This window comes from Nelumbo lutea, chromosome 2 (genome assembly GCF_056320005.1).
Source record: "Nelumbo lutea isolate HS-2025 chromosome 2, American lotus-T2T, whole genome shotgun sequence".
Taxonomy (NCBI): Eukaryota; Viridiplantae; Streptophyta; class Magnoliopsida; order Proteales; family Nelumbonaceae; genus Nelumbo; species Nelumbo lutea.
In genome coordinates this window covers 52,926,302-52,951,362 of record NC_142685.1, presented here as the reverse complement: position 1 = coordinate 52,951,362, position 25,061 = coordinate 52,926,302, and the positions used below count along the sequence as shown (strand labels likewise).

The 25,061-nt window shown below is 41.1% G+C and overlaps 2 protein-coding genes across 2 annotated transcripts; one reads left to right on the top strand and one right to left on the bottom strand.

Annotated features, from left to right (window-relative positions):
- Window positions 1-868: 868 nt before the first annotated feature.
- Window positions 869-2,950, top strand: LOC148870701 (7-deoxyloganetic acid glucosyltransferase-like). Its single transcript, XM_088973867.1, has 2 exons — window positions 869-1,751; window positions 1,883-2,950. The coding sequence occupies exons 1-2, from the start codon at window positions 1,238-1,240 to the stop codon at window positions 2,818-2,820; spliced, it is 1,452 nt and encodes a 483-aa protein (XP_088829993.1). The 5' UTR covers window positions 869-1,237; the 3' UTR covers window positions 2,821-2,950.
- A 7,038-nt stretch (window positions 2,951-9,988) lies between these two features.
- Window positions 9,989-13,891, bottom strand: LOC148870700 (UDP-glycosyltransferase 76B1-like). The gene is made up of 2 exons (XM_088973865.1): window positions 13,393-13,891; window positions 9,989-10,875 (listed from the first exon to the last, which is right to left on the bottom strand). Exons 1-2 carry the CDS (start codon window positions 13,889-13,891, stop codon window positions 9,989-9,991), a joined length of 1,386 nt encoding a protein of 461 aa, XP_088829991.1.
- Between the last annotated feature and the right edge of the window lie 11,170 nt (window positions 13,892-25,061).

Below are 25,061 nucleotides of genomic sequence, written 5' to 3'. Positions count from 1 at the left end.
ACTTTTTTACCAAATACACATAAACACTTAGGTGGCATTTTAAAAGACTTTTGGCACCTTTAAAGTCTAAAAATATTGCTTTTCAAATGTCATAGGGGTTTGGAAGTGTATCTGAATTTGAGTCTAAAAATTATTTTTAGATTTGTAATAATAAAACCTAGGCCATCCAAGAGTCCAAAATACCGTTAAAGGCATGCTTGTATTTCTCCTCTCATCGTTCATCTTCTCCACTTGAGGTAGCAAAAAACCAAAGGCAGTAAGTTCTGGCCTTCTCTCTCTCTCTCTTTCTCTCTCTCCCTTTCTTTCTTTCTTTCTTCTTCTTCTTTCCTCCTTTGTTCATCGTATTCATCTTTCTTCTCCACTGAGTAGATTTTATTTGTATTAGTTATTGTAATTTTTATTAACTATTAAACATTTTAATAGTTTTAAGATATTATTTTTCTAATTATTAAATATTTTTATTGCTTTATGAACTTTATTACTATTTTCATTGTTATTTTAACTATATGTTTTTTCAATTTTTCTTATTTTAATAAATTATTTTATATTTTTATATTTTATTTATACTTTTCAATATTATTTTAAATTTAATAAATTATTTTTATGAAATAGTACAAGTTGAACTCAAAATTACGGAATAGTCTATTTTAAAAGTAAAATAATAAATATAGTGAATTTTAGAAATTAAAGAATTTTTTTGATAGAATGAAGCAAGTTTTTTCATAACTTTCCCCTTTACCCCTTTTTCCCCGAAAAGCTGGTTGCGGGGGTTTGATTTAGCGTCAACGTTAGAACAACCCAGCTAATACACCAACAAACCAGCCGTTGATTATTTGATTCTAAAGTTGATCCAATAGAAATAATCTTCTTTCTTTATTTATACCCTCTAAAAAGGAAAAAAAAATGGTGTCGACACTTAAAAAAGAAATATTTGTAAAAAAAATACTTCTTAAAAAATAAAATCAGACAGGGCTTAAGAGTGAAAGTCACCCTAAAGATGGTGGTAGGGATTGGGATCTGGGTGACTGACAATGATAGGCATGGAAGGGGGAAGGAGGTGCCGCCACTATTACTTCTCTCCGCTCCGTTATATTAAGTGACGCGGTGGATTGTTATTAGTGGATGCAGAGTTTTGGCGAAGACTCTGGATCTCCTGCTGTCCTCCACACTCCACTAGCGTCTATCAAAAGCCGATAATAAGACTGCGAACAAACACAGTTTAGAATTGAGAGTGAAGATGGAGACATCAGTAGCAGTTCCTCATGTGCTCCTCTGCCCGCTCCCCGTGCAGGGCCATATAAACCCCATGATTAAGTTATCAGAACTCCTCTCACTTGCTGGATTTCACGTCACATTCCTCACCTCCGAGCACATCCACCGCCGTCTCCTCCGCTTTACCAACCTCAACTCTTCTCGCTTCGCCCGTTGTCCCGGATTCCACTTTGCAACTATCCCAGATGGTCTTCCATTTGATCACCCCCGCTCAGGTCCGCAACTCATGGAATTGTTCGACTCCTTAAAACTCACGTCCATCCCTCTTTTACGAGAGATGCTCGTTTCCAATCGATGGGGATCTGACGTCCGGCCGCCTGTAACATGCATCATAGCAGATGGTCTCCTGTCATTCACAATTGATGTGGCTGAGGAGCTTAACATACCGATTATATCTTTCCGTACAACCAGCGCTTGCAGCTTCTGGGCATATTTCTGTATTCCGAAACTCGTTGAAGCAGGCGAACTTCCTTTCAGAGGTAGGTTGAGGTTGCCGTTTGTCATTGAAGAATCCAAATTTTCCTTTTTTTTTCCTTCTTCTTCTTCCGCTCTTGCTAGCTTCAAATGTTTTAACGTTTCTTTTTCTCTTGATCCAAAAAAAAATTTGTAGGAGATGCCGACATGGACTGTCCGGTAACGTGCGTGCCGGGGATGGAAAGCTTTCTCCGACGGCGAGACCTCCCGAGTTTTTGTCGAACCAACAACTTGGGTGAACGTCCTTTCCAATTCTTGGTCACAGAGAACCTTAACGCGACTCGAGCATCTGCTCTCATACTAAACACATATGAAGACCTAGAAGGACCTATCCTCTCTCGAATTCGTTCTCATTGTCCGAAGCTGTATACAATCGGACCTCTCCATGCGCTATTGAATTCCCAGCTTGCAGATTCCTCACATTCCGTTTCGTCCAGTAGTAGTCTCTGGGAAGAGAACAAAAGTTGCATAACTTGGCTTGATTCAAAAGCTTTGAGATCGGTGGTGTATGTAAGCTTTGGAAGTTTAGCTACGATGACCAGAGACGAAGTATTGGAGTTCTGGCACGGTTTGGTAAACAGCGGAAAGCCATTCTTATGGGTCATAAGGTCAGATTTGTTATCAGTAAAAGAAGGGGAGGATGAGATCCTGACAGAATTGGTGAAGGGGACGAGGGAGAGAGGGTACATAGTGGGATGGGCTCCCCAGGAAGAGGTCTTGGCTCACCCGGCCGTCGGTGGCTTTCTCACCCATAGTGGGTGGAATTCGACTCTGGAGAGTGTTTACGCTGGAGTGCCAATGATTTGTTGGCCCAAATTAGCGGATCAGCAGGTGAACAGCAGATTTGTCAGCGAGGTGTGGAAGTTGGGCCTTGATATGAAGGATACTTGCGACAGATTGAAGGTGGAATTAATGGTGAAAGAAGTGATGGAGCAGAAAAGGGATGAAATGATGAAATCGGCGGAAAATATGGCGAAGTTAGCAAGGATGTCTGTCAGCGAAGGAGGTTCCTCTTCCTACAACTTTGACAAACTGATCCAAGATATAAAATCGATATGCCTCGGAGCCTCTTAAGCATAACTTCGACAATTTACCTTAATGTTTGTATTACTGGTTTAGATCATCCGTGTGACTTCCGTGTTTTGGTTGATTTCCCTCCCTTCCGATCATTAATTTTAAAATGTTTAACATATTAATTTCGTAATACTGTAGCTTTTGAAGTGGGTTCTGAGAGGCTCTAGCTAGGTGAAAAGTAGGGGATGACTTTATTTATTTATTTCTTCTGGACTGCCGATCTCTCTCCCTCTCCCAAGTCGACCTTGTCATGTAGCAAAATCACTGTGTAGCATAACTAGTTCATTCAATCACAAATAAGACAGCCTGCCTTTATCCATAAGATACAAGATTGCAATAGGAATACACCAACTGTGTTAAGGGCTCAATTTCTTATTCACAAAGATCTTCCCTTTGCTGTCCATATCACAATTCCCTTTCCCCTGATCCCTCTGTTTCAACTTTCAACTGCACCATGAAAGTCAGCAGCTACCTTTGAGAGAAATTGTTGCATAGTTTGTTTGCATCTGATTTACGGTTTCAAACAAACTTTAATCCTACAAAGATACTTCCTGTGATCTGGTACGACTTCATCCTTGGAAGCATTTGGTTCTGGGTACTACCTCGTCGGTGGTCCGGTTTCAAATACCTCCAGGCAATTAATCTTTGACGGGGTTTGTCAACCATGTCATGACATCTTAATTGGTAAATTGCTTGGGCACTCAGTTTAGATTTCAATTTCTTCAAAAAAAAGTCTTCTAGTTGTAGAATCAAGGAGATGTTCTATAACATGAATGAGAAATTTCTTGTGGTAGGGATCAATACCATACTACTGTCCATAATTGTGAAATATAGATAAAATTGTGTGGACATAAAATACCCACACCGACATAGGTATTTTATAAGTATTGATTCCATACATCTCATACATGGTTGATCATGAATGAAAAAAATTATAATTTATTCAAAAATAATTTAGAATAATAATATAAAATAATATTAGGTAAATAATTTTAAAATAAATTTAATTATAAATGAAAATATGGCAAAAGATTAACAAAATTGAGGGTGGTTGAGCCGTGCATCATACCTAATCCTTGTGACTCTTCCATGACAAAATGTTGTTGCCGATAAATTGAGATGTGACCTTCCTATGCACACTATTTTGTAGACAAGGATGGCCCACACGAAACTGAATGCCCCATTCTGTCGTGTCCACTCAAATGGCTCAACTGATATTAATGATCTTAATAAAAATTCTGAGTAAATTGTCAAAACCTCCCTTTAAGTTTTGAATCATTGTTAAAATTTCCCCTAAAATTTGATAATTGCATTCATCTCCTCTAAACTTTTTGACACAATTGTAAATAGATCCCCTCTCTTAGAATTCTCCAACAATACACATAAAAATGGCCAAAATACCCATATAAGTACTTTGATCTAAATGTTTAATTTTCAAATTCTCTTCATATCAATTATGGGTAAATTAACTTACAAGCTGCTCTTTTCATAAACACAAGGAACTTTTCTTAACCGTCACATAAATATTTGATATCATCTAAAATAGAAACATGACTAAGGAACAACAGAAGGCAATCTAATTCCAAAATGACAGAACTCCATCCTTGATCTCTTCAAAAGTAATCGTTATTAGAATGTCTCTTGGCTCTGCTTCAAAAGCTTCTTGTTCAACAAAACAGTAACCTGAATTTGGTTCGGACAATGACAACGGTGGTTGAAGGAGAACGGAGGGGAGAGAGAGAGAGAGGCAAGGGAACGAAGGAGAGTATCCTAAAAAATATTTGATGTGAATATATATATGCATTTTAGTTCTCACAATGATTGCTCGCATATGCATTCAATCACTCTTTTTGGGTTCTTCATCATCAATGGTAATCGGCAACAGAACTTTTTTAAGAAAGTTTTAACTAATTGCTCAGAGTGGGAACAGAATACAATGGAAGAATGATGTTGGCGAGGAAAAAAAATCAGCAGAGGTTCAAGTTTGCAGTGGCTTTGGTGGTTGACCGGTGGTTGCAACGACTTTTTTTTAGCAAGCCATGGTCCAATCTGAGTGTTTAAATAAATAGCTTTGGCTCGATACATGATACGACCTGGCCTAAGGCTCGGCCCACAGACCAACCCGACTCGTGGCATGACATGACACGGCACATGCCTACATGGACCCACATGGCCTGCAGGCCAGCACAGCACAGGCCACACAAAGTGCAAACTATTCACGGGTCGTGCCGTGCCAGCCCAATATGACTCACTTTACACCTCTAAGCAGGCTTCCAGGGACAAAACCATCATAGTCGTGAATGAATTGCAAATTTGCAGTCCATACCACCCTGAAAATGCTATTGGAGGTACTCCAGTTGCCATTAACTGGGTGAAGAAAGTGGTAAGCCATATTGACCATGGACTGAAACCGAATTTATTTAATGTTGATCTAAGAATATTTATCTTTTCTTTATTTCAATTTTATTTTTATCAGTTTGTAGCTCTAGTTAGAAACGAAGAGGCAGCAATCCCGTGGTCAAAACTAGTCATTTTATCTATTTATATACCCATTGTCCGGCTGCTAGTGGGAGTAATAAGGCACATTGTTGTCCATTGACATGGTCATTGTGCCTTGAGGTACATCCCATTGGCAAAACAAAAGTGCATTCGATGGCTCAATCAGTAACATTCTTCCACTTGAAAAATATTTTTCTTTTTAGTGTGAAAAACACTCTATAGAACAATTGCCAATTATTATCATCATTATTGTAAAATGAGGTTATTATAATTTTGGAGGAGAAGTTTTGAGGCGTGTCTAAAGACACTGTCTATAGAAGGTTATTTGCCCCCACTCAGTTTCATTGAGTTTGCTGTTGGGTTATAGGCAAATCCATTCACAGGATACAACAGAGCCTTGTGCGAGAATCTGCAACCAGCAAATTTGAAGAATCTCTACAGAAACCTTTTGTGAGACTATAGTAGATCGAACAGAGAGAGAGAGTGTGTGTGAATTTCGAAATTGTGTGTTTTTGGAGTCTGATTCATGCTCCTTAAATAGCTTATGAAGATGTATGAAGAAAATGTAGGTGTTGGTTAAGAGAAGGCATCTTGAACAGTCACAATTTCTAACATTGTGACTGTTTAAAAAGTAGTTAACAGTTAATGATTGTTAATTTTGAATTGTACATCTTGATCACACTCAATCGAATCATGACCATTGATCTCATCAACGGTGATCAACGATCAGCATCGCACCAAAACCAAAGCCGCCCTTCGCAAGCCATGCGGGTGTGAGCAAAGTGCACTTCTAAAGCGCCTCATTGCACCGCACACACGCATGCGCGCGCGTTGCACGGTATCAAACTCCCATACTCTCCTCTACTATTTCTAAGGAGTGTAAATCAACTCTATTAAAATACTAAAAACAAAGCTTATAATTTTTCAATGTGGGACAAGTTCAAAACTGGGTTTTGTAAGAGAAAAACTAATTTTTCAATCAAGTGTGCATGCTCAATTTCTCATGTAATTGACTAATCAAACCCATTGGATTTAATCTCTTATGAGATTAAAATCCAACAATCATTAAGTGACTTCAAGCCCAAGAGAAGATTTGCACTAGATAAATTTTTCTTTCATCACAAGTTTCATTAGTATATCTATAACGTTGTCATTGGTATGGATCTTCTTTAATGAGATCTGCCCATCTTCAACTACTTCACCAAAAAAATGGTATTGCACATCAATGTGCTTAATTCGTGCCTAGAATACTGGATTTTGTGCTAAGTGTAATGGACTTTGACTATCACAGTGAATTGTCACCAATTTCTGGTTCATGTTGAGCTCTTCAAGCAACCTCTTCAACCAAATACCTTCATTACATACTTGTATAGCAGATCTATATGCTGCTTCTATTGTAGAAAAAGGCACTATAGACTAAAATTTCAATGTCCAACTCACTGCACCATCAACTAAAGAGAACACATAGCCAATAATTGATTTTTTGTTATCATGATCTCCTACATAGTACACATCTACATAACCGACTAACTTCAAGTTTTAAACATTATAACAAATAAAAGCCTCAGAAGTACCCTTCAAGTAACAAAGGATCTTTACCGCAATCCAATGATTTCTCCCTTGATTTTCTATGAACTTAATAACTGCTCCCACAGCTTATACAATGTCTGGTTTGTGCACACCTATTGGACTTTCACAAACTTCTTGATATAAACAAGACCCATGCTCTTCTATAATGCAAGCATAAGTTATTACATAACCTGAAGCCATACAGGAGGAGTTGTAGCTCTCCCAAGTCGACCTTGATCTTCATGAGTCTCACTCTCAAGAGTTTTAGCATGTCCTTCATTAGTTTTGGCAACTTCATCAACTTGTTGCTCTTGAATCTTTTGAAAAGATTTCACTTCAACATTCTCTATAGTCTCCAATTTTAAATACATACTTTTTGCATTGAATTTTATTAAAGACCATCTCGGTTAATAACTATATTATGGTCAAGAAGATCCCACAATCTATATCCCTTTATTCTTTCTGTATAACCAAAAAAATACACATTTTGTATGAATATATTAATATTTCCTATATTTAATTGTCAACTTGCATGTGAGTCATGTCACAATTATGTGCTATTTTGCTACTCTGTAAAGAAAGTTACATCCAAGAAAATAATTCCATTTTTCCCACTTCTTATTGTCATGGTTGCATTGTTTTTGCTTGCTTTTTATCAGTTTTCTATAGGCTAGGCATGCACGTTCAATGTGAATGTGGAGGGTCGTTTGTTTCACGAGGCTTTTGGGACCCAAGTCATTAATCTATCGTTTAGAACCATCTCCTCGTCAAATGATCCATCAAATGATTCAAATCAAATTGATTCTTTCATCTTCTTTTGTCCATAAGCTTCTGTCATTTTCTCAGCAATAAAAAATGTTGAACATTTAACAGGGGGCATCATATTAGGATACGTTTAGGATGTAATATCCCATCTGACACCAATCCAATGGTCAAAGTTGGCTTGATCCCATCACATGCAAGCCTCCCAGTTGAATGACAAGACAGTTCCTTGAATTTGTGTCTCATCAATTTATCATGATTGATATAAGGGTAAAAGACAAAAATTTCCCCAAAAGTTTCTGAGAATAAGAAAAACCTCCCTTTAGTTCCATTTTAATAAGTACCTCCCCGAAACTTTTAAAAAGTCTAACAAAATCTTTCCTTCCGTCACTAATAAGACGGAAAATATACAAAGTTACGAAATTATCCCTGACAATTGTCATTTAAAATATTTTTAAAAATCAAAATTATCCTCATTCGAACAACAATACATTCACCATTTTTTATATTCTTTTCCAAATCAAAAGAAAATATATGGTTGTGACGGGGGAAATGCAAAAAAGTCGAAAAGGAACTGAGCAGCTTGGCAATAAATAAGGGGATCCCGGAGGGCATTGGATTTCGGCGGTTGAAGCCTATTTTCAGGTGGCCGGCGTAACAGGAACAAAGACTACTTTGTTTCTAACATATTTGAGGAGCTACAAGTCAGCACTGTAGCTGCAGTGAGGGTACTCCGCTGGAGTGCCGTCTTCCAATTGCAGCAACGTTCCAAAGTGACTGAAATTTTCTTTATTCAGTATACCATGGAGTGTTGTGGAGAAAAAACGATTGATTTCAATGACTGAAGAAATTAAAGTAACGACGATAATAGAGAAAGAAGACCAAAGTGAGAGAGAACTGAGGGTGTCGTCTTCCAGCTGCAACGATGTCCCAAAGCAGTTGATAGAGCGAGTATATTCTAATATTCTATGCAAGATTGTGCAACCTTTATTAGGGTTTGGAATGCGTCTATCGAACAAAGAAAAAGGTGGGGAACAGAAACAGACAATCAGATGAGTGAGATTTCTTTCTTTTATTTTGGTATTGGATGAGATTTATTTCTTGTATAGACAATCAGATGCAGGATTATGCAACCTTTGGTCTCCTTTCATCTGCTTCTCTTTTGGCTTCTTCTCTACTGCTTCGATTTCTACTAATTTTCAATGCCATGTTGTGCCATTAACTACTACGTTCTTCTTCGTCTGTTAACTTACAATTCGGAATCAACCATTGCTTTTTCCTTCCTTCTCCCACCCTGGATATTCTCTTGGCAAGCTGAAACAACCAGAGCATAACGTTTAAACTGAATCGATGGGGTTTAGGGATGGGAGATTGATGTCACAATAAAATTGTATGTAAAATAATTTATATAAGGGCAGAGTGAGTATTTCGAAATTTTGATGCATCAGCCTTAAGGGAGGATTTTGTTGGATTTTAAAAAAATTAAGGGGAGGTATCTGTTAAAATGAAACCGAAGAAAAGGTTTGGGGGAGGCTTTTGTATTTGACCCTTGAGATAACTTATAAGATCCATGAATCAACTCATTGTGCAAGCAAGATACCCAGATTATTCATAAAAATATGGACTTTTGCTCTTTTACCTTAATTTGAATCGTACATGTACGTAGCTTTAATTTCCCATCAAAATCAGCCACAGCGTCCATGTTTCAAGGGGACTGGATCTGCTCCTCACACTTAGCGCCTCACAGGCGGCATACGCACATCCTATCATTTATCGGGAACATCTCCCATTTTTATTAGTTATTATTCATGGAAAATGTTTTTAATACATGATGGATGTGCATGTAAGGCGCTCATTTATGAGGATTTCAAGGCAATGTTTACTCATTTTTTGAGATAGAGATCATTAGGAAGGATTCCGATCGACGGTGAATGCACGCGCAACTCTCAAATTGAATCTGAGTGGTGCCTCCACCAGAATGATGATTCCAATACTGTGGCCATGATGCGTATATTTGTGTTGGGCCCCCATAGACCGCCCTAGTGGCTAGTGCTTCCCTTGATATGATTGTGGAATAGGGTTACTAATGGGAGGTTAGGTCAAAATGTAATAAACTGCATCTTTTTCCTCCAAAAACTTGAATTAAAATGTAAAATCTCTTCCAACCCCCAAAATTAAAAAAAAAAAATTGTTCATTTTTTCTTTAAAAAATGTGTAATATATTCAAACCTTCTCATATCATTTTACTAGAACAACAGAAAGAAACAGAAGGTAATCTAATCTGAGTTTAAGAAATAATAGAATTATTGAACAATAAAGGAAGAAGTGAACAGATTATTCAGAAAGACGACAGAAAAGCAACCAAGCTGTCTAGAGACTGGCTGGAAGAACCTCCATTCCCAAGACTGAGGTCTACTTGCTCTTTTAATTTCAAAGCCCTCATCCTCATCTCCTCCCCTTCTTTGCTCACCATCAATCTTCTTATGCCACTCTCTATTGCTCCTCTATCCAACCCTTTCTCCAATTGGATCCCTACCCTCCATACATGGCTCACGTATCTTGCATTCCCCATCTGATCTCCAAAACAAGGCCGACAGAGCATTGGGACCCCTTCACATATACTCTCCAAGGTCGAATTCCACCCATTATGGGTCCAGAACCCACCCACTGCAGGATGGGCCAGAACTTCTTGTTGGGGAGCCCATTTGACAATGCAACATCTTCCACTTACCGTCTCTAGGAAATCGTGGGGTAGTGCATCTATCCTTTTTGAACCACGGACTGACCCAGGCCGAACCACCCACAAGAAGGGACAGTTGCTGTTGGCTAATCCCCAAGCAATCTCCACAAATTCCGATTCACTCATGGCAGCTATGCTCCCATAGCTCACATAGATGACGGACATAGGTGCTTGTGCATCTAGCCAAGCAATGCAACCACGGTCCTGTGTCAATAAGCTACTTGAAGAGGATAGACATGGACAGACTTTCTGGAAAGGGCCTATTGGAAACATCGGAATCCCAAATTCTTGTCGGAGTGCAGCCAGTGATGAGTGTTCGAGGTGTTCAAAGGAGTTCCAGATGATGCCTGAAGAGGCCTTCGTTTGATTGACCATGGCATCCACCAATTCATACACTTGCTCAGGGTTTTGCGTTTCAATGGTAGGGATATCCTTGACCTTGAGAGGTGGAAGATTTGGCAACGGTGCCTCCAGCTGTTCAGAATCTGAGAAACAAAATTAAAATAGTGAAGTCGGTGCCAAGAGGAGGTTAGTACAGCCTACCAGAAGATTTCATATTTGAGGGTTTAATAAATCAAAATATGGATTATTGCACGCCTTATTATCGAATTTAGATTAGCTGAACCCTTTGGCAGTTTAGCAGGCTGTGAAATCAATGATAAAGTTCCATCCTAATAATAAATTTATGGACTACATTCTGAAAGGTGTGGGTCTATGTATTTTATTACTAACGTGGAACTTATAATTGATTCCACAGCCCACTAGGGATTCATGCGAAAGTTCAGATTTCGTAAGTAGTCCATAATCCCTACACTTTTTTGTACATTTCCATTAGGTTTTGTGACAAATGTTCATCATGTGTGCAAGGTAATCAGATATATGTAAGAGAACACCTGAGTGAAGGTGAAAAGAACAAATTAACGCCCCATTTGGTTCATGGGAATAGGGGTTTGGAATTGGAATTGGAATAGGTTATGCCGATTGCAATTGTTTGGTTGGGCGGAATCGGAATCCTATTTCTATTCCTGCTGGAATGGTATTCTCCCATTTGAGGGAATGACCATTCCTTGCCCCTCTCTTGGAAATAAAATCCCATTCCTAGTGATTTTAATTTTCATTCTCATTCTTGTATGAACCAAAATGGACCATTCTGATTTCGATTCCAATTCTAATTCCGACTAAATCAAACAGACCCTAACATGTGTAGTAGGAGATCTGGAGTCATCTTAAATTTATGTTTATTATACCTTTTCAGAATTCAGACTAACTATCAGGCTCAGTTTGAAAAGAGTATAAATACAAATATGTGTAGTACAAATACATACAATAGACAAGGTTTTGCACTCTAATATTTATATTTGTACTCTTTCCAAACTGAGCCTAAATGTGTTATAAATTTTCTATTCTAGTAACTCACAGTTTATGCATTAAGCTGTGAATTCATGTTAAGGGTGATTGGTTAGTAAGAACAAATAAAGCTCAGGCTGTGTTGGGTTCCATGTAAATACACTTATAAGAGTGTAAAATAGTTTATATAAATTATAAAATTGGGTTAGTTTTGCAGTGACAAATTTATCTTCTTACCCATCAAACTTTTAACTATAATACATGCAAATATGAATTCCAACAAAGTATATGTTTTTTTTTTTTTATCAAAAGCCCATTTGAATGCAATTTTACTTTTTCTTTTTATTGATGTACTTTTACATCTTATTATAGTTAAATGTAATATTATCAAACACAGGCAAAAGTGAGCCATAATGTTGGATTGGTCTGTTATTTGTTAAATGTAATATTATCAAACACAGCCCATTTGAATGCAAATTTACTTTTTTTTTTTTATTGATGTACTTTTACTTTTACATCTTATTATCAATGTAAATATGCATTGGTCTGTTATTTGTTAATACATAAATGTAATATCATCAAACACAGGCAAAAGTGAGCCATAATGTAAATTTATCCTAAACCGGGATTTATAACTATAGTTCATTAGGAGTGTAAAACGCGGATCGAATGGAGAGAAAAGTCCGATTAAAACACCATTACCAAACACAGGCAAAACAGAACGAGATTACGAGAATATAGATTTACACGGGTCTAGAGTTTACACGGCAAACAAGTAAGTGCAGCCTTTGAGAACTCCTGTCTCTGCACGTGTATTCTGTCACGAAAACCCGTATATTCAACCGGCCCGCATCTCCGCTGACTTCTCGATGAGAGAGATGCATAACTGGCAACTGGATTGACAGGCATTCACACCCAACTAAGCTATCTTGATTCTTTGAAAATATCCACAAATTTTAAAAATGGTTCACATGGTAACCATTGATTCTTTGAAAGCTTAAACCAAGCAAGCAGACAAGCGGATATGAGATTGTTAAATCCACCTCTCTTTGCTGGCCAGCAATTCATATTTTCCATCCCATGTGCCTTTGGCCAGGTCTCATCGACTCCCAACTCCCAGTTGGGGCTAAATAAGACCATTTAATTTGTGGGTGGTTTCTTTTTCTCGTTTTTTGTCGACAGAAGTAAAATAGCTTACAAATTCATAGGTAGAAATGGGATCTCTTGTTAACTCTGTTCCTGTTCCTGCTTGGCATCAGACTGCCAAGCCTTGATCAATCACTTGAGAGCAGCAATATTTTGATCCTGCTGAGGTGTTGTTCATTGTGAAGGATGATATTCTAGTTTCTAGACATTAATTGCTCATGGTTTAGATGTTTCTTTTTTGTTCTTCTTTTCAGGACTGCGTTGTTACTCTTGTTAACTCTGAATCTCTGGTCCTGCTTGCATGGCATCGTTGAATGGTTTTATGTTTGTTTTTCTCAGTCAATGAATAGTTGAATACTCGTTTCTACCAAAATAAATGAAAAAGAATGATTTTGGGGTTGACAATAAACTAAATAGCGAATCTCATGGATATGGCATGGCAATGCACAAGAAATAACTAAAAATCTAAGTTTTAATGGTAAAAGCCTAGCTAGAATAGAAGCAGGTACCTGTGATTGGAATGAAACCTTTTTGCCTCAGAATCGGATAGGCGATAAACACAAGAAAGGACGAGGGGCTGCTGGTTCGTAATACAACCCTTGGAAGCTTAAGACTGTCAGCCACAGCTTGAGTGAAGTGCATAGTCGCATCAGAGATTAAGCAAGCAATTGGCTCTTCTGACTGCTCATCAGATAATAACCCAGCCAAGCAATCCCGAAATGGTGCTACACAATTCACATTAAGGGCTGTTATAAGCGCTATAACATCATCGGTAGAAGCTTGACCGTCGGAAAAGCCATCAGATATGGGAAGGAAGGTGAAGTTTCGGTAGTTGGAGGAGTTAGGAGAGTTGAAGTGAGTGTGGACGATGGTGATGGAGAAACCTCTGGAGTGGAGGATCGTAGCTAGCTGAAGCATGGGGTTTATGTGGCCTTGCAACGGCAATGGAAATAGAACTAAACCAACGCCCCTTCTCTGTGGCATTTTCACCTTTTCCTCACTGTCCATCAGTTTTCCTGCTTGCTATGGCTATTTCTTGTGAGGCTATATTATAGACTGCAATCTCTGGCCACTTTCAGTCCATCTCCAATCGACGTACGTGATTCTGCTCCAGCCTGTAGGAAACGATTATTATATATGCGACTCAAAAGACATATGTGGTGCGGTGAGTGGTGAGTTGATTAATAATGGTTTAGGGGCATGTGGGCAGAGCTGCAATTGGGCGGCCCCATCCGAGATGTAGAACACAAGACCTTTAGAGCCCAGAATATAAGTTTAAGGAAACTCAAACTCACTTGAAGAACCGACATTCATGGGGTGCAATATCTTTCCATTATCAATGAACGGGATATTGGTTGAATCCGATATATATCCATTAGCGATGGGCCACTTCTAATCCAATCCAATGTGGGTCCGTTTGGTTTGTAGTCGAATCGGATTGATTTATTTCCACAATCTGTTTGGTTCTGATAGAAATGGAGATGAGAATTAGAATAAGTAGGAATGAGATTTTATTCTCAAGGGAGGGACAGGGAATGGCCATTCTCTCCAATAGGTGAATGTCATTCTAGCAACTAAATAATTGGACATTCTGATTCCAATTCCAAAATCCTATTCCTGCAAACCAAAGGGGGCTTATCTTTTCATTGGTCTCTCCAATCTGTTTAAATTAAGTTTGGTTTGGAAGGGGATCTAATCCAACACGATCCATTTACACCCCTACCTGCAACCTGTTTAATGCTACCTAACCCTATAAAAGGTAGGATTGAGTTGACGATTAGATTGATGTTATGGTAGTGAAATGTCAATCCCACGTAATGATATATACTTTGTAACCATATTTTAATGTAAGTCTTAAACCTCCCCCAACATTTATGCTAAATTAGGGTCTATATTCAAATTGTGACAATTTTTTATAATGATGATAATAGTAAATAATATGTTTTTAAAGCTTTTTAGATTTTTTATATTTCTATGTTTATAAAAAGTATTCTTATTTGTCAGACATTTTTGCTAATATGATAGATATACAATATTAGAGATGTGCCTAAATGTTTTTTATATTTTTTGTATATTTTATTATTATTATTATTATTATTATTATTATTATTATTATTATTATTATTATCATCAGTGATTGGCACATTTGAACCAAAAGGTTGAATTGTTGACTTGCCACCAAATAGAAGAACAACTCCATTTTTTAGTTGTTTTTAAATTTGTATTTTATTTCTATCATTAATAATATCGATTAAACACTTATTTTTCTTTAATATGACTAATTATTGTAAGATTCAATGAAAGAATGGGACTTAATACTCTCAATATAATACTTAATGTGAGATAGAGCGAATTGAATGAGGAGAAATGTAATAATTCAAATTACACCTGTACCCTCACAATTAGAGAGGGATTCTAGTCAAGAAAAAGATTCAATAAATGTTAATAGAAATTAATACTTTAAATATAAAACTTAATGAGAGGGATTTGAATGAAGAGAAAAGTGGCTATTCAAATTACATTTCTATCCTTACAATTAAAGATGGATCAAATTCAAGAATTGGAATATTTTAGTTAAACAAAAGTTCTACACCATCATTCACACTATTAAAAGTGTATGAATTGTATGATAAAATTCAATGGGGTGTGGCCATTGGGCCAATCAATGAAATGAGAGATGAGATGGTTATAATTTATAGAAGAATGTTGTTTTTAATAATAGAATACAGTAGTGACAGCTAGATACATGGTTGCCACGACTACGTTTTTTAGGCTTGAGTATCCAGTGTTTTACTTGAGTGTAGGGGTGGATTCGAGCCAAGATAAATAGTATGAGGCCCGAGCTTGAGCTTAAGCTCAGTTCGATCTAGAATATTGAGATCGAGCTCGATTTAAGGAAAAATATTTTATAAAAATAAAAAATTATATATATATTTGAGCTCGGATCATTTATTAATCGAGCTTGTAAATTGGGCTTGAGCTCGAGTTCGAACTCGATTGAAATCGAGCCGAGCCGAGTTTTTCACGAGTTGCTCATGCTCAGCTCGTTGCCACCCCTACTTGAGTGTATGAAAAATTGTTGATTGATTAAATGATGTATGGAAAGAATGAATGAATTGAACTAACATGAATTAATTTTATGATTATAAACTTGTTAAAAAAAGGGAGGTCTATATCCAGGTTACATTCAGCCTATAGTTTCGTTTGAGAGCAAAGCCAGTAGAATACTCCTATAGGTAAGAGCAGATCTATAACTATTGCAGCACAAATCTACTTCCAACAAATATCCTTTGGATTAAAGTATTAAACCAAATAGTTTGAAATCTAAAGATACATATATATGTTTAAAATCTAAAGATACATATAAATGTTTAAGTTCTCATCCGGTGAAACAAAATTCTAGAGTCAAAATCTTAGATTCTATAAAAAAATAAAAAATTAAGAAAAAAGGAAAAGAAAAAATCGTATGTATAACTGATGAGGGGCATTTTGGTCACCCAACACAATTATCGACATGTGGATGCTATTGGCAACGTAGCGCCCAACTCCGCAAGATAGCTCAACAGGCTGGCACGTGGCGATCGACATCAGGTGTGTGGCCAAGCTGAGGCGAGCTCGACCCGCTGACAACAACAGCTCACCCTGAAACTGTCTTGCGTGTTGCACCCGCTTGAACGCCGTTATCGCGACTATAGGAATAGTTCTTCGAATCGTACGCCAAGGACTTGCGGGCGACCTATAACCGCCACATGATTCTAGCAATTGATAGTCCACACACCCTGAACTACGGAAATAGCTCCGTAGAAGACTCAGAAACATTACCTAATGACACCTGAACCTTAGATAGCTAAAAAAAAAAAAAAACCCATGGTCACTCTTAAAGGTATGTGCACATAAGCTCTCAGATTCTCTTACATACTCCCCCTAAGATCTACTTATTGATTTAAGCATCGGAGTGTCTTCCTAGGTAAAACCTACCCAAGCACTCTAACTCTTCTTTCCTTACAGCTCTTCTCGGCTCGGATTTATAATTTACAACTCGGCACTACAACTTAGCATTGCCAGGTTTGACCCCAGTTCGAGCCACATCACAAAACACAAGGGAATGAGTAGATTGTAAATCATCAATAACCAACAAAGGTTTGGTATAGGAGGAAGTAGCAGAGTTGCTGTGATTCAAAGGATATTCTCACCTCCCTCGTGTGACTCCACGGATTCTGCACCGCTAGTAGCTCTGAATCCTGACCGGGTGACACTGAAGCCTTGTTTGTGATGATGAAACTTTGGTTTAACGTTTAGTTTGTTCGTTCACCATCCACGATACATAGGTCCTGCCTACCATTATACATAAAATGCAAATTGATGGCTCCTTTGATGTCAGGTGAAATTAACCATTGTGAGGGAAAATTTAATGGGTAATGCTGAAATGAATGTTCTCCTCGATGGTAAGTGATGATGCACAATCTGCTCGCTCCTTCGTGTCCTATGACTGGATTCAAATAAGATCCTGATCTAATAATGCCGAGCTGCATGGCCCAACTGATATCTGTGCGTCCTAACATTGGGACCCCTTCTCATATACTTTCCAACGTTGAATTTCCACCCTTTATACTTATGGGTCTAGAACCCACCCAATGCAGGATGGGCCAGAACTTCTTATTGGGGAGCCCATTTGACAATGCAACATCTTCCACTTACCGTCTCTAGGAAATCGTGGGGAAAGTACATCGATCCATTTTGAACCACGGACTGACCCAGGCCGAACCACCCACAAGAAGGGACAGTTGCTGTAGGCTAATCCCCAAGCAATCTCCACAAATTCCGATTCACTCGTGGCAGCTATGCTACCATAGCTCACATAGATGACGGACATAGGTGCCTGTGCATCTACGGTCCTGTGCTAATAAGCTACTTGAAGAAGATGGACATGGACAATATTTCTGGAAATTAAAGGGCCAATAGGGAACGTAGGAATCCCTAATTCTTTCCGGGCTACAGCTAGTGCTGACTGCTGAGTGTTCGTCCAGATGATACCTGGAAAAGGCCTTTGATTTACCACGGATCCACCAATTCGTACAGTGTCTCAGGATTTTGTGTGTCGATCACAGGGATGTCCTTGACCTTGAGATAATGAGATGTGGAAGATCTAGCAACGGTGTCTCAAATTCAGGACCTGATAAACAAAACGATGAAGTTACTAATCATGAGGAGGCTACAGCCTACAAGGGGGTGTTTCATTTTATAAAAACAGTAATTTCACAAAATTATTTAAACAACTTCCCCTCTTACTAAATACAGCCCAAATGTAATAACTGATGATATGCTGGGAATTCTGAAAAGACCCAGGTCTATGATCCATAAACCAACATCACAAAGTTGGTATGTGTTATTGTTATATTTGTTGTTATTAACAAATACACAAATTTTTATATATTATATCTTATACGTCTTATAGGTACGAGTAAATGTGTATGTGCATTTGAATTGACAGTTTTAAATAAAATAGTAACAATAATAATAATACTTTTAATGTCTTTATCAAAACCCATGAAGCAAAGATAATTAATCAAAGCATGGCCTATTGGTAGATTTATGTTTTATATTCTATTTTCATCATTAACAAAAATCATTCTTATGCATTCTAATTATTTTTATTTAATATAATAATTATATAATTTAGAAATATGTACAAATTTTTATACAAGATTTTTATATTTTCTATAATTTTATTTCTATCTATTTTTTTATTTTTATTATTTAAATATGACATTATGGGTTGACCCATTTGACTCAAAAGAAAAAAAAAATTGATTTCATTTTTTGGTGGTTTTAAATTTTCTATTCAATTTTGATGGAGCGCAATCTGGCCGGTTTTAGCTGTCAACGAATTCGCCTCTGAGCTGGAGTGTCGGGGAGCCTGAAACGGGAAAGATGAGAGAACTCCGGGGGGAACCCGGTGTGATAACTCCGAAGCTCAAGTCAGTAATCTCTCAAAGGTAAAGTGTAGACCAGATAGCGCAAAGTTCACATACCTTGTTGTTGGGGGTACGGGGCCTTTTATAATCACTTCGCGCACTCGCTCCGAAGCCCTTGTCAGGTCGGGTATGATTACCGTTGCATCTGTCAGTTCGGGTGTCGTCCTTTCTACCGGGACAGAACCGTCACTGCCTTTTGTCGGAGTCGTCTCTATAACTGGAGATGGCGATGTCAGGAGGCGGTGGCAGGTGGCCGTTTGGAGTGCGGCCGTCGAGCGTCAGATCCCAAGTCAGCCGAGTGCGCCGCCCTTGGGTACGGACTTCCTCGGTGTCAGGCATAGTACGGTTTGTTTGGTTTTGGTGCCCTGAGGGCGATATGGTGGAGTGGTGAGCGAGGCGAAGTCTTGAGTTCGGAGATATGTCCTGTTCTGCTAAGGTAGGCCAGTTCGGTGAGGTGTGTCCCGAACTGCTTCAAGGCAGGCTAGTTCGGTGAGGTGTCCCGAACTGCTTCAAGGCAGGCCAGTTCGGCGAGGTGTGTCCTGAACTGCTTCAAGGCAGGCCAGTTCGATGAGGTGCCCCGAACTGCTTCAAGGCAGGCCAGTTCGGTGAGGTGTCCCAAACTGCTTGCATGCAGGCCAATTCGGATTACTGTCTAGTTTGGGACTAAGGGTGAGTTCGGGCCCCTAGTAGGGAGTTCAGACTACTGGTTTCTCCCCTGGTGCTTGTGCCTTAGGCATGCTTTTGTGCCGAGCTGTTGCCTTTGCCACGTGTTGCATAACTATGAGGTCGGGCCAAATCTTCCTTCATCAATTGCCATCCACTCCTCGTGCCAAGGGTCTTGTCCTGGGGCGGGGAGTTTTGCGATGTGGTAGGTGGATTTGCCACGTTCTTTGAATCTTGACTGCGCGAGGTGCTTTTTCCAGGGTTCTATGGTTTTCTGGAGCATCCAAGAAGGCGGGAGACATGCCTACTGCTTATAAATGTTGACGGACGTGGCAACGCGCGTTTATTTCAAATTTCAAAAAATCGCACCGCTGGGACGTGACAGCAGGTCTTTCAATTTTGAAAAAAGTGCGCCATTGCCGTTTTTGAAAGGATGTGCGCTAGTGGTTTTGTCAGTTGCAGAGAGGCGTGCGACGCGTTGTCAGTTTCAGAAAGACGTGTACCGACGCGACGTCGGTTTCAAAAGACGTGCGCTGACGTTTCACCCTTTTCGGAAAGACGTGCGCCAATCATGTCTCGATCTCAGGGGACGTGCGGTCAGCGCGAATGCGGGCCGTCGGATTTGATCTGCACTGTCGGTTCTTGGATACTGTAGCTATAAATAGTAGGGGACCCTAGTCGATTTGTCACTTCCGCGGTTTGCCTCTTGAGTTCACGTCCAATTTTTCAGCTCGCGTCTAGACTGGTTACTTAGCCTTCAAGGTTTTTTTGGCTTTTTTCCGTCTCCAAAGCCTTCAAAACTTCCTTCCGGTGAGTACCTTCCTGAATCCATTTCCTCGATGTCTAGCTTTGATAGCTCAGACGACTCTTCAAGTAGGACTAATGTAGGTTCTACAAACCGAGCCTTATCCCTCGACTGCCTTAGTGATCCGGAGGTGGAACTTGAAGATGACTATGAACCCGTAGGCCGAGCCGCTTCGGGCAGTTTGGCATCTACCTCTCGCCGAGGTCGGATGCTAGACAGGTTTGGTCCTTCGACCATGACGCCCGAGGGGCTCCAATCTATACTTGTGTCTTACAATCTGCCCGGGGGGTATACATATTTCATTCATTCGGGTAGCTTTCCCTGGGAACACGGTCCTGATGAGATCGTGATTTTTCGAGAGCAACTCGCTACGGGGCTGCGACTGCCTTTCCACCCTCTTCTCGTCGAAGTCATAAACCACTTCGGTGTTACCATTGGCCAGCTTCATCCGAACTCTATTCGGAACCTGGTGGGGACAGTCTCCCTTTTTTGCGAGCAAAATTTTCCTTTAGACTTGGAGATATTCTCCTCCATCTTAATGCTTAAGAAACAAGCGGGTTCTCTTCCTGGGGTAAGATGGGCATATTACCTGTCTCCTCGCCCTAGCTTTAAGTTTCTGCACGAACTTCCCAATAAGGTCCCGGCATGGAAGCGAGACTACTTCGGTGTGTGAAGTGCACAAGGATGGCCCTTTCAGACTGGGTGGGGTGAGGCCACTCCTGATTCTGGTGTCACTCTCGATAAAGAGACGGTAAAAGGCCTCCAGCTATGGGCACGACAAGGTTTAAAGTGCCACCAGTACTTCACGGAGGCCAAGCTTATTGCGACAGACCTGAGTTCGGGTAGGTTTCTTAGCTCAAGTTTCTTGTTTGCTTTGTTCTCGTTCTTTTCTGATGCCGAACTCGTTTCTGCAGGTGTGATGGACGCGGAGAGAACTCGTGGGGGGCGCCTGTTCCAAGGCATGAAGAGGAGGAAGCGGATCACTAAGCGAACTCGTACCGAGCTACCCCTGGATGAGGAGCCTCGAGTTCCAGGCCACACGCCGGAGGATCTACCCAGGGAGCCCGAGGTGACTCCACCGATTCATGAAACGGTCGGGGAGCCTTAAGCTGAGACCACTCACACGGGTGCTCCTGCTTACTCCAGCGCTCCTGCTCACTCTGGGTCCGCTCATACGCGAGGTGGACCCTCGGGTTTGGGAGCTCAAGGGGAGTTCAGGAGCATGTTGACGCCAAACTACGCTCTTCATAAGAGTAGGGAGACTACTTTCCCCAAGGAGATCACGGCGTGGACCGATCTTCCTTTGAATCAGGTTGCCTGCCGCGCCGTAACACACGCTATGGTGGTAAGTTAGATTTCGTCTGCCTTCATTTTCTATCGCTTTTGCTATTGTTGCTGACTTGTTTCTTTTGGTAGGTGAATTCTTCTATTCACGCCTTAGCAGCCCAAGTGGAGAGGAGCTCGTGACAGGCGCGAGTTGCTAAGGTGGCCACTCATGATGTCAAGGAGGCCTTCCGTGTCGCCGAGGCGAATACCGAGCTGCTGAGGCAGCCTCTTATGCAGCCGAGGAGGCTGCTCACGTCGCTATGGCCAGGCAGGCGATGTCTCAATGGGATGCCGAGGCAATGGGGGTAGTTGTCAAGCACATGGCGGACTTGAGGTTGGATCTGCAGCATCAGGTCGAATATCTTCAGGAGGACATCAGAGAGAAAACTTAGATTTTCTCCTAAGGCATTGAAGATGCCAAGAAGAAGGCCATTGAAGACTATATTGTCTCTCCGCATTTTGACGACCTGATGGTGGATTCTTACAGAAGGAGGTTCAAGTTGAGCCGGTGGATAATCCAGAACACGTACCCCGACCTCGATGTTAGTGCCATATCCACTTCGCGTATAACTCAGGAGATGGCCAATGCTGCCGATGCTGAGCCAAATTCTGAAGGAGATGCAAGGCCTTCGGGTGTTGTTGAAGTGCCTTCTGATGGCGAAGAAGTAGCTCCGGGCATGTAAAGATTTTTTTTTTGGAAGTGCCTTCTGACGGCCAATGTACTCCTGTTTCTTGCAATGGAATAGACAATCTTTTTCCCGAACTGATTCTTTGTCGAACTGATAATATGCCACTGTTTCTTGTCCGGGTTATTGTCCTTACGCAACCTGTTTCGGCGCCAAGGCTTTTGTAGCTAACTGATTTTTTGCCGAGCTGATAGTATGCCTGACTTTTCTTTGCTTGCTTACGCCGAGGTTCCTCCTTTTGGCTCTGCGTCATGGCCCTAAGGCCCTTGTAGCGATTTCGTCCACTTCGCTTGGCGGTTTATAAGTAGTATCGCCTTAAGCTCGAGCTCGTATGCCCCCCCGAGTGCTCTCTTTACGTTATAGGGCCCCTCCCAGTTTGTCCAAGTTTGCCAGCGTCGGGATCGGGAACCATAATCTTACGAAGGACTAGGACGCCGACTCGGAAGCTTCGCTGCTTTACTCTAGCATTGTAGTAGCGAGCTACCTGCTGCTGGTATGCCGCTGTCTGGATGTGCGCGAGGTCCCTTACCTCGTCCAATAGGTCAAGGTTGGTACGTAACTCATCGTCGTTTGTCCGACCGTCGTATGTTTCTAGTCGTAATGTTGGTACTTCGATTTCCGTCGGGATCACTGATTCAGTGTCATAGGTGAGGTTGAAGGGGGTTTCTCTCATGGCGGTTTATGCTATAGTTCGGTGAGCCCATAAAACACTTGGTAGCTCTTCGGCCCACAATCCCTTAGCTCGATCTAGACGTGCTTTCAGTCTGCATAGGATGGCTCTATTCATTACTTCCGTCTGACCGTTTGCCTGCGGGTGCGCGACTGATGTGAAGTTCTGCCAGATCCCCATGTTTTGGCACCACTCTTGGAACTTGATATCCTCGAACTGCTTCCCGTTATCGAAGATTAGTACCCGATGTAACCCAAATCGACATACTATGTTCTTCCAAAAGAAGTTCTGTATGTTTCGGGCTATAACTATTGTCAGAGGTTCGGCTTCTATTTACTTCGTGAAGTAATCCACTACCACAACTAGGAATTTTCTTCCACCTGTTGGTGGCGGAAATGGCCCCAGGAGGTCGATGCCCCATTGTGCGAAGGGCCACGGGCTGGCGAGGTACTTGAGGTCGAAAGCAGGCTGATGGTGGATATTGGCGTGCTTCTGACACTTGTCGCATTTTCTGACGAGTTCGACGGATTCTGCCTTCATCGTTTGCCAGTAGTATCCTTGTCGAAGTGCTTTTTGGGCGAGTGCTCTGCCCCCCAAGTGTCCGCTGCACAGACCTTCATGAGTGTCACGGAGTACGAACTCGGCTTCGGCAGGTCGCAGGCAACGCAAGTAGGGGAGCGTGTAGGACCGTCGGTACAACCGTTCATCAATTATGACATATTTGGTTGCCTGGCACAACACCCTCTTGGCCGCATTGCGTTATGCAGGGAGGGTTCTGTCTAGCAGGAAGCTTGCGAGTGGGTCGATCCAGCTCGGCTCTGCTTCGAGGACTGGAGCAACCTCTTCTTCCCCCCCCCCCTCCCCCGAGAATACTAGGCCTAGGTAAGTCCTCTATGTATACAGTTCTCATGTTGTTGTGGCTTGTATCGGCCTCAGTGTTCTCTGACCTCGGGATTTGCCGGATGAAGTGTGAATGGAAGTTGAGCAGTGCCTCTTTTACTTTTGCCAAGTATGCGATCATGGAGAGCTCGCGTGCTTCGTACTCACCCGTAACTTGGTTGACCACAAGCTGGGAATCGCTGCAGATGACCAAGTGCTTTGCTCCTACCTTTTGCGCTTGGTTCAGCCCGGCTATCAGTGCTTCGTATTCTGCCTCGTTGTTAGACGCCGCAAACTCAAAGCGTAGTGCGTATTCCAATTTTGTGTCGCTCGGGCCGGATAAGACTATTCCAACCCCATTGCCTTGCTGGTTCGAGGAACCATCTACGTGAAGGATCCAGGGCTCTTCATCTCAGTTCGCATTTCGCCTGACCAGGAGAGATGCCACACTAGCTACTACTTCACGAGGTTCAGACTCTATTGGCTTGGGAGCTCCGAGTTCGCCCGAACTGGGGACCTCGGGATCAACTTGTTGGGCTTCGAGGCTAAAAGTGCACTCGGCGATAAAATCTGCCAAAGCTTGGGCTTTAATTGCGGTCCGTGGTTTGTACTAGAGATCGTACTCGCTGAGTTTGATGGCCCACTTCGTAAGCCGACCGGAGATCTCGGGCTTCAGCAAGACTTGTCTTAGGGGTTTGTCAGTTAAGATGACGACGGTGTGAGCTTGGAAGTACGGGCGGAGTTTCCGAGCTGATATAATCAGTGCGTAGGCTATTTTCTCTATCTGCGAGTACCTCGTCTCTGCTCCCTGCAGAATTTTACTAACATAATAGATGGACCGCTGGACCCGATCTACTTGCTTTATTAATACCGAATTGACCACCTCGTCACTCGCCGAGAGGTACAGTTCTAAGACCTCGCCCTCCTCGGGTCTAACTAAGGTTGGTATGGTGGCGAGGTAGGTCTTTAGCTCGTCGAATGCAAGCTGACAATCTCGGGTCCATTCGAGCCCTTTGCCTTTATTGCCTTAAAGAAAGGCAGGCAGCGGTCTGCCGACTTGGACATGAAGCGGCTCAGAGCAGCTATTCGGTCGTTTAGCCTTTGAACTTCTTTTACTTTCCGAGGTGGTCTCATATCAAGGATGACCTTTATTTTGTCTAGGTTGGCCTCAATA